Here is a 9,787-nt window from a genome sequence, read left to right as displayed (position 1 = left end):
AACAGGGGAGCAGAGGTGTCAGTGCTGGTTCTGCCAGGGCAGGTCCAGCCGGCAGGTCCTGTTCCCAGCCAGGCCCAGCACAGAAGCGCCTCCTCAGCTCATTAAACTGTAGAAGTTCCTGAGGACGCCGAGAGATGCCCACAAACAGCACAAAGAACACACAGAACTGCACTCACTCGGACTCCAGTGGGGGTAGAGCGTGACTCTTCCTCAGGTAACCACACACCTGAGGCGGCGCCGGCCCAGCGCCGAGTGATGTAAGTTCCTCGAGAATAAAAACCACTGCACTGGGTCCCCACGGTGTCATTGCTGTGAACGCTGCGTCACCGACTTCGTTTATGGCTCCCAGGGTGGACTCCGTCTTCCATCGACTTCGGTCTCTACGTGATACAGGACATCTGCCAGCGTGTGCTCCACAACAGCCCCCCAGCCCATGTCACTCATCTGCAAAGGGAATGGGAGAGTTAGCTCCAGTCAGGACACACAGCAGCAGTCCAGGGCTGTTCCCTCCTAAAAACATTAGTGTTGGGGGTGAAATTCCCAAGTGTTTCCTTAAACAAGAACTCAGCCCTCTTCCTGATAACACAGGGACTTTATAATCTCTCAAGAGGAACAAGGCAGCATCTACTATTTAGCCTAACAACTAACTTAGTTAAATTTTAACTACCTGTCCTTCAATATTTTTAAATATAATCCTTTTGGCTACACTTTCCAAGTACAAAGACTGAAGAGGACAGACAGGAATCAGCTGCCACCACCACAACAGAATCTCAACCACCTTTTGTTTAAATACTGCGAGGCTATTGCAAAGTGAGGGGTAAAAAGCTTCAGTTATTACTCACCGGACGGTAGGTGATATCTCTAGGTGGATACTTGAAATATGGCCCAAAGTTTATAGAAACCTGTGGAAGACACATTTGTCATTAGATCAAAAAAAACCCCCAAAACCAGACAAGTTTCTTTAGTCTTCAGTCCTCATCCCCTCCTACTCCTGAGCCCACCTGCACCCACATGAACACACATCCCTAGTTTGAGAAGAGAGTGCTTGTTCAGCGGCTGGATAAAGTTTCATCGCACAAGAGAACAGCAGCATTGTTCCAAAGCCACTTCACTAAAATAATTCCCAACTTTCCCCTGTCCTTGCTTGACACACTCCAGAGTTACTAGAACTACACTGGACTTAGGAATTACCTTTCAAAGATCTGTTACTCACCGTGCAGCCTTTGTACAAAGAAATAGCAGGAAAATAAACTCCTTCAAAGATGTCTTTAAAGGCAACGCCTTGGCTGGCTCCATTCTTGAAGAATATTATCTGAAAAGAACAATGAAGATATTTTTTTTTCTCATTGATGATAACTCTCATGGAATCTTTCATGGAATTAGGAAGAAGTTCTTCACTGTGAGGGTGGTCAGACACTGGAACAGGTTGCCCAAGGAAGTTGTGGATGCCCCCTCCCTGGAAGTGTTGAAGGCCAGGCTGGATGAGGCTTTGAGCAACCTGGTCTAGTGGAAGGTGTCCCTGCTGCTGGCAGGGGGGTTGGGACTGGATGAGCTTTAAAGTCCCTTCCAACCCAAACCAGTCTGGGATGCTATGATTACCTGTGAACTACAAAACACTCCTCAAAAGGCAGCAGCTTAACTTACACTCCCCTTCACCTGATGCCAGACAATTACTCAAGTGACAGCAATAACATTGGGAGCAGCTGGTTTGCTAAGTTCACATTTATTGTTGCTTTAATAAAAGCATTCTCGTTTCTGATGAAGAACTAACACTCAGCTTCCCTTTGTGCTCATTAAATGCAATTAATACCTGCAATAAGGCAGCCTCAGCAGGCTCTCTGCTTTCCCCAAGGTTCTGCATCCTCCACCTTCCAACACTTAACATACCTGGCTTCCGGGTGCTTGCTTCAGGCTCTTCTCTGCTTTGTCCACAAAGTCCTTCTCTTCAAAGTACAAATAGCTTTTGAATTTGATCAAAGCCTGGAATATTAGAAAACAACCAGTTCAGAAGCAAAGCCAGTAAAACTGTTACCATTAGTGACATATTAGAAAAGCAGAGCTCCAGGAGCCCTGCTCTGGGACAGGCCTTCCTGTTGTGTCACAGCACCCGTGAAGAGTGATTCACACATCTCAAATATTTGAGAACCAGGAGGGGAAGAGAAGATGAAATGAGATGTGGGCAATCTCATTCAGCAGTCCCTGCAGAGTCTTTCCTTGCAGAATCTCTGGGTGGTTCTGGGTATTTTGTTTTCTTGAGATCAACACTTTGGACCTCACCACGATGAGCCACAGTGGTACCCAGAGGTACCAGGAAAGGATTCACGCAAAGGGGGCAGAAGTGAGGTGAGAGAGACCTACTTTCCACTCGCCCACCTAGCCAACACTTAATCTGATAGTGAACTCCTCACCTTATCTTTGTAAGTGTCAGGCAGTGATTTGGCAGTCTCAGTATCTTCTGGAAGACTGATGTAAAATCCCAGTACATCACCCTGTCCGTAGCCAGATGAATAGTGTTTCCCTATCGACTGGTGGAACTTTGTTCCCTTTTTGCTGCGCCAGGAGTAACTGAACTTGTCATATCCCAGAGGTGCCTGGAGGTTCCCTGCGGAAACCAACGTTTCTTGGTGAACATACAGAGCGTGGCAGGAGCACCTCTGTGTGTCCCACATCAAGTTTTGGAACAGTAATTACATTCAGTTAACAAACAGGACTGCCATTAGTACAAACACACTGACTACAGTGTAAAGCAAAGCCAAGCATGCAACAGCATAAAGGTTCCACCTGTACTGCAGTTCTGCACTGTTTGGATCACCTGTGGAAAGAGCTTCCCCTTAAGAGAAGCAGTGAAGAAGTGGGCAGGCTGAACATGACTTACCCTCCTTAATCTCAGTTACTGGGGAAAGAAATACAGGAACCAGTTGGAATCCTTTGCTAAGAATTATTTGGTAAAATTACTTACCCAGGGGCTGTGACCAGCCTAATCTGGCAGCTGTGTCTGGAGGCATCTCATCCATGGATATTTCAAAGTACCACGCTCCTTTCCGCACTCCGTGCGAGGCTCGTACCATCGAATAGCCCTTCTCACCAATAACAGTCAGTCTGTCGTCAGAAATCTTTAACTGAGGAGCTGCAGCAGATGAGAGAAGATGAGGGGCAGTTATAGGGGCAGTTAGTGATAGAACAAGGGGAAATGGGTTTAAACTGGAAGAGGGGAGGTTTAGATTAGATATTAGGAAGAAATTCTTTGGTGTGAGGGTGGTGAGACAGTGTCCCAGGTTGCCCAGAGAAGCTGTGGCTGCTCCTCCCTGGAAGTGTTTAAGGCCAGGCTGGATGAGGCTTTGAGCAACCTGGTCTAGTGGAAGGTGTCCCTGCTGCTGGCAGGGGGGTTGGGTTGGGACTGGATGATCTTTAATGTCCCTTCCCACCCAAACCAATCTGGGATTCTATGATACGAGTGGTTAATTTCTGATTTCTAACGTGTGGTGATGTCAAAAGGCAAATGAACACACAGAAGTGGATTTAACATTTGTACCTCTTCAAGCAATTACATCTGAAACATCAATATGCAGTAAGGTGAGGTTGCAGCAGATGGCCCCTCCTAGGAGGATCTGGCTAGACCATTGCACACCATGAGCTAGCGTTGTACCTCGGTCGTGCAGCGCCAGGAGGACTCGTTCGTACAGGCAGGCTCTGTAGAGGTCCCCAGGAATGGGCTTTCCTGCCCAACAGTCCAGCTCCAGTTTTTCTGGGTCGGGTGCGTGGGGGTCAGGCTCAGCCAAGATGTAACGATACCCATCCTTGTTAAAGGGGTGTTCCAAAGGGTAACCGTGGGGTGGTAAGCGCTGAGCGGAAAACAACGGGTCACTGTGAAACACAAACAGCTACAGGTTGGCATCTCACGGTGCCTGTGGTTCAGTCCCAAGTCAAGGCAGGTGTCCTGGTTTTTAACTGAAATAGAGCTGGTTTTCTTTTTAGTAACTAGAAGAGCAGTGTTTTAGTTTCCAGCCTGGGACTCTATCACAAACGATCACAGCAGGACAACCTCTTACAGAGCTGCACCCGCAGCACTCGCAGCCAGAAAGCCACTTTGTTTCCAAAGAGTCAGTGTGAAATGAGCATAGGCTCATCTAGGAGATGAGAGTATACTCATCTATTCCAAATAATTTCTAGCTGTGACCTCTCAATACTGTCACAGGGTTATGGGATGATTCCCCTACCAAAGGCAGAGACAGGCGGGAGGCAGCTTAAGTCATCAAAAGTGAAGCTGTCCCTCTGCCTGGTGCCCAACACCTCGCTAGAGACGCTCGTCACTGTGCCACCACATCATCCCTCCTCTTACCTTCTGGTTTTCTTGGCTGTTCCTGTGGTCCCTCCATCTTGCTGCTTGCGCTTTGCTCCCCGTCCCTTCCCGCTGCCTCCTGCAGCGATTCCCCCTGCACACAGAAACCGCAGCACATCAACCAGCTGATGGTCACAGAGAGCCCGTGAGCGTGGAATCTCCAACAACAGGAAGGGGCAGAAGCAGCCAAATTAAAACCAGTTCTTGAGCTCAAAGCACCTTCTTCCACTGTTACATTTGAAACAGACTTTATCCAAAATCAGCAGAGCAAAATCCACCAACTTTTATGTAGCTTCTGTTCAGCTTTTGAAATGTCTAAATTTAGAGTGGAAGCTAAGCAAGATTCAAAATGAAGCTCAAAATGAAGCTAAGTGTTGAAAATGAACAAAAATGAGCTCAGCTCAAGCTTTTAAGGTGAGAATTAAGAATCTTTTCTATCCTCAGAAGATCTACAGGCAGCAGCATCGTGATCCCCTTCAAAAGCAGGATTATTGGCTTTCATGGAGATTCCAGTCACAGTTCAAATTTATTTCTGCCAGAGAAGCAGAAAGCCCAGCCTGCAGTGTACACTACCTGATTTTAAAGCAAAGTCATCATCCCAGTGACACACAGTGCTGGAGAAACACTCTGACATCGATAAGCAAGAAGCACTAAACATTTAAATTTCCATCTAGAAAACGAAATACACCTAAGCTGAGGAAAAATGAAAAGCAATAGAGGTGTTTCTCTTCAGTATCACCACAGCCAGTGCCGTGACTGAACAGAGCATCGTTTCCAATTACAACACTCAATTTTTACTCATAAATAAAACTTGCACGTCAAAGACAATCAAAATAATATCAGTACAGAGTTTTAAGATGTTAAATTGTATATGCATTTTCTCATTACACTATTTCAATAAAGATTGCTGCTGATTTACAAGGAAAACTATAGAATTTTTATGCACTGTAGATAAACACCTTTAAAAACCGCACTGTGTTGTAACTAACAATATAATTTAAATTATCAGCATCCCCCTTACAGCGTAAGGGATTCAGACCACTGAAGGATACCATATTCTGCACAAACATGACAGGATCTCAGCTGCACTTGGTAGTTTCAGTGCAGATAAATATTTTGTTTGTCATCAGTTATTTGCCTGAACAATGACATCATCCCAGCTCACAGATCCAGACCACTTAATTAGGCATTAAGATTTAAAAAAAAATAATCAGGTCAAATCATACAAAGTAAAAATAAATGTAAGTGAAAATAAAACTTTAAACCAGTCAAGTGTGGCAGAATATGATAATTTAAAAGCTTCTGACTGCTAAAGATTAAAAAGTGAAGTTGTTGTTTTGTATTAAAGCATTACTGCGATCACATCAGGGCATGGTTTTGATTTTTAATTGACTTTAACTTCTAAGATAATTGAGCAAAAAAGCTTTGCAAACAATAATACTTAAGTTTTAGAAGCTGAAAGGTAAATATTCACCTCCCAGAGAGGCTCCACCTGTAAGAACAGAAGTGGCACCACACATTTGTCAATCTTCCAGACATCAAATAAAGAACCACCAGTGCATGAAATAGAGACACCACAGCCTTAGAGATATATATATATAAAATGCTGTTTTAAAAGCCCCAAATTCCTCCTGTTAGGTACAATTTGAATGTATTTCATACAGAAAGGTGCAGCCTTGCACACTCATCAGCAATTACTAGCACTATGGTAAGATTATTCTGAGTAATCTCAGACACAGGATGACAGGGAAAGCTGTCACCACGGCTGTCATCCCGCAACAGGGAACAACAGCAAAATGCAGGCAGTGATTATAAGCACTAATAGACACTTTCCCAACTACTTTCAAATCTCAGAGTAAGGAAAACAGGAAATCTGAATAATACAAGTAGGTAAATTAAAATAATTATGGAAGAAAACCGACAAGCTCAGCTTTCACACAAGCATCTTGTCTCAGCTGGCTGCCATGAAGAAAAGAAGTGGAACCTTCACAAGAAGGTGAATTTCATCTGTCTCCACAGAAAGGGACAGTGAGACTGGCTGGGCATGTCTGGACACAATAACCACAACCTCAGTCCACACGACAGGTTTAACTGCAGCACCTCAATGGTTGTAACCACACAGACACCAGCTACAGGACTGGGAAACAGCTTCATCCCAGATACTCAAAAACCACCCGATTAAAGGACTTGCCATTTAAGTTTCCGCTTGTGGACACAGCATTGTTCTGCTTCTGGTTGTCATATGCAGGACCAATATTGGCAAGATCCTGAAAGAGAGAACAAATCTGATGTATGGACTCGGTCAAACTCGGCTCTCACCACCTGAGCACGCAGGACTCCAGCGCATCGCTCGGCACGCGCAGGCTCGCTGTGTGACCTGGCTGGTTTTTGGCTTGTTTGACTGAGCAGAAGCCACCAGCAAAAAGAGCCCCTCACCCCTTCCTCCCAACTCCCCACAGCACACTCTCCTTCCATCTCTAATTACATACTTGGTCTAGAAGTCCAAACTTTGGGTAATCTTCTTCTGGGTCTTTACTCCCTGGGTCCGGATGCTCTTTGACCAAGAACACATCTCTTTCTTTACACTAAAATAGAGGAGTTTAAGTTACACAGGGTAAGATCATTTTAAGTTCATTAACAAGTGTTTAAATCATAATATTTACTATTAATATACTACATATATCAACTACATACTAAACACCAGAATCTTCACCATTTAGCTCTAAGTCCAGACCTCAGCAAACACAAACATCAAACAACTGCATCATTCACAGAAAATCCTCCACAGATTTAACTCCAAGTACTTACCATAGTTTTGACAATATTATTAGGCCAAGTCATTTTCCCAGGTCTCTGTCGTGTTGTCATACACTCCCAGTATTTATCAATAAATGGGATAATATCCTGTTCAAAAAAGAAAACTGAGTGTTAACAGTGTGGGTCTGAAAGTCTCGCTGCCAATATTTGTTTGGACTCGCTCTTCACACAGCTCATGTGAATCCCTGGTGATTTCTGTAACAATCACACCTTATCCTTGGAGAACATAGTTTTTGGGTGCTCATCTTGTGTCCTTGACTGCCACGTTAAATTGGCCAGAGCACTAAGGCACATTTCCTTGAGATCTGAAAGACAAAAACACACCAGAACTGGAGTCACACTTCACGGGGAAGATCAAACATCCACCCACGTACACAGCGATCGCTAAACACGCAGCAGCCGCCCTCACGAGTTCTGTCCTAACCCAGCAGCCCACACTCAACACAAGATTTTCACCATCTTCATAAGTTAGTAGCAAAATGGCAAAACATTCTTAGAAAAATCCCAATTGTTGCCAATATGGGATTTTTTTTTGGTCATTTCTGAAAAGTTTCAGCAGAACCTTCCCACCAACTACAGACAAACTGAAGCCTCCAGGATTATCTTGCACAAAATTTCAGTGAGTGTGGTTTTTTTATACTTACTTGCTTGTTTTCTCAAGAAATAGGTGTTCCCACTGTGATGGCAAACATTGCAATGGAAACTGTAGTTGGTCATGAAGGGCAGACATGATCTGGAAAGAGATCACACTGATGGGTAAGTTCTAGTGTGCGCCTTACTGAGCACATCAGGTTAAGAAATTAATTATTCTTTACTATATCAGGTTAAGAAATTAATTATTCCAGGTTTAGACATTATTGTCTCTCTCTCCAGGACCAGAAACATCTTACCAGTTGAATGATATTTTAAGCAAGTTAGGTTTAGCATGGGCATCAAGAAAAGCCACAGAGCTCTTGAGAAGAACGTCAGTGAGCTAAGTGTGAGGTCTTGTTGTTTTAGGCAAACCCTGAAATTAATTCAGCAAAACAAAGAGACAACAATCCAGAAGTTCTGGACAAGGAGCTCCATCCCAGTCAGTTTTAATGGGAAGTCTAAAGTACTTTTTAAGGACAAAACACCACCAAAAAAAATTTACGTTTTTTGGACAAATTTTTGGACAATTTAGGGACAAAAACAATTTAAGTTTTTACTAAGTCTAAGGTCAGTCCCACGTCAGCTCTAGAAAGAAACCTGAATTTACTTTCCACTTACAGGAAGATTTTATTTTTTGCTCATACCAACTGCCAATGCCCATTGAAACCCCCTCTGCTTTCAAATAACCTTCACAGGCTCCCCAGGCACCGAGCCCACGGGTGGCTCCGACCCTCCTGAGGGCTGGACAGAGATTTCTAAAGCTGAAATGTACAAACACAAACACTTCCTGCTGTGCTGGGCACAGCTTTTGTTATTTACACAACACACTGGCTTCCCAGAGTCCACAGACTCCACTCCTTGGGAAATTTACACTCTAAATTGTCCTGTTTTTGCAAAGCAAGGTTTGGTGCCCGGCATTCAGCAGAACGTACGTACGTGGTATCGATGCCGAAGGTGTCCGCCGTGAACCACTTGGTGCAAATCCCACACTGCAGCTCGATCTCTCCGAGCTGCCGCCCGTTCTCTTCATCCACTGAACCTGCCTGAGCATCCAAGACCTCGGAGTTGTCCCCAGCAGCTTCCTACAACCAGAGCAGATCAGCAAACTGGGACTGGCTTAAAGATTGAATCAGACAGGAAAGGAGGTCTGTGCAGAAACCTCTCAAGACAGGGGAATTTTTTCCCCCCTAACATGCTGTGAGGGAACTGGAACTATTTTGTAGATTCAGTTTGTTAGAACTCATCAGATGGGTGAGGATTTAATTTCCAAAATAATTCTTTAAAGAACTAAAACTGGAGTGAGCAGGATGGAAAGTCCTTCTGGTCTGAATCACAGAACATGTTCAGATGTTGTTTTTTGAATAGCTACTTTCTCACCCTCTATGTCTTTGTCTTACCCCTGATTAATAATCATGGAAAACTGAGGATGCTTGCCACTGCCAGACAGCTACCTGCTAAATAAAACCATTTCATTTTCTGAAAAGCAATCTACACTGGCCTTTATCCTACACCAAGCACAACCTGTGGGTATCTTACACCTCTGCACCTCCCCTGCCGTGTGCAAAGACATCAGATCACAACCAAACAAGAATCCTTTAGGAAAATGTGACGGTAGAGAGGGGAAAAAACCCCCCCAAACCTCAAATGGGAGCTTGAACAAACAGGAATCCCAGGGACAAGCCTCAACCTCACCCTGCAACAGCACACGAGGGGGAAGGACAACTTCCACGTGCAGGATCCAAAGCTGTGACAGAGCCACACAGGGCAGCTGTGCTGCAGGGACAAGGGAACTGTGGCATCAGGCAGCACCACCCTCAGCAAGGGCAGGGTGCTCTCAGCTTCTGCACCCGTCCCAGCTCCGCAGAACCCACCCCCATGGACTGGGCCTCTCCCAGTGCCCACAGCCACCTACCAGGGACAGCCACCCACCAGGGACAGCCACCTACCCACCAGGGACAGCCACCTACCTACCAGGGGACAGCCACCTACCTACCAGGG

General features: G+C 44.9%; 1 protein-coding gene across 2 annotated transcripts; it reads right to left on the bottom strand.

Annotated features, from left to right (window-relative positions):
* Window positions 1-248: 248 nt before the first annotated feature.
* On the bottom strand, window positions 249-8,866 carry ASH2L (ASH2 like, histone lysine methyltransferase complex subunit). Of its 2 annotated transcripts, XM_010168756.2 has the most exons (14): window positions 8,726-8,866; window positions 7,801-7,889; window positions 7,367-7,461; window positions 7,148-7,243; window positions 6,829-6,924; window positions 6,531-6,606; window positions 4,340-4,433; window positions 3,647-3,864; window positions 2,960-3,127; window positions 2,409-2,602; window positions 1,888-1,980; window positions 1,214-1,312; window positions 843-902; window positions 249-444 (listed from the first exon to the last, which is right to left on the bottom strand). In XM_010168756.2, the coding sequence occupies exons 2-14, from the start codon at window positions 7,871-7,873 to the stop codon at window positions 337-339; spliced, it is 1,470 nt and encodes a 489-aa protein (XP_010167058.1). In that variant the 5' UTR covers window positions 7,874-7,889; window positions 8,726-8,866; the 3' UTR covers window positions 249-336. The 2 variants fall into 2 exon arrangements, with proteins under 2 accessions (XP_010167058.1, XP_010167059.1); XM_010168757.2 differs by lacking the exon at window positions 1,214-1,312 and having other exon boundaries at window positions 337-444.
* Window positions 8,867-9,787: the final 921 nt, after the last annotated feature.

The sequence above is a fragment of the Antrostomus carolinensis genome, unplaced genomic scaffold (assembly GCF_000700745.2).
Source record: "Antrostomus carolinensis isolate BGI_N321 unplaced genomic scaffold, ASM70074v2 scaffold43965, whole genome shotgun sequence".
Lineage (NCBI taxonomy): Eukaryota > Metazoa > Chordata > Aves > Caprimulgiformes > Caprimulgidae > Antrostomus > Antrostomus carolinensis.
This window is presented reverse-complemented; position numbering and strand designations above follow the sequence as displayed.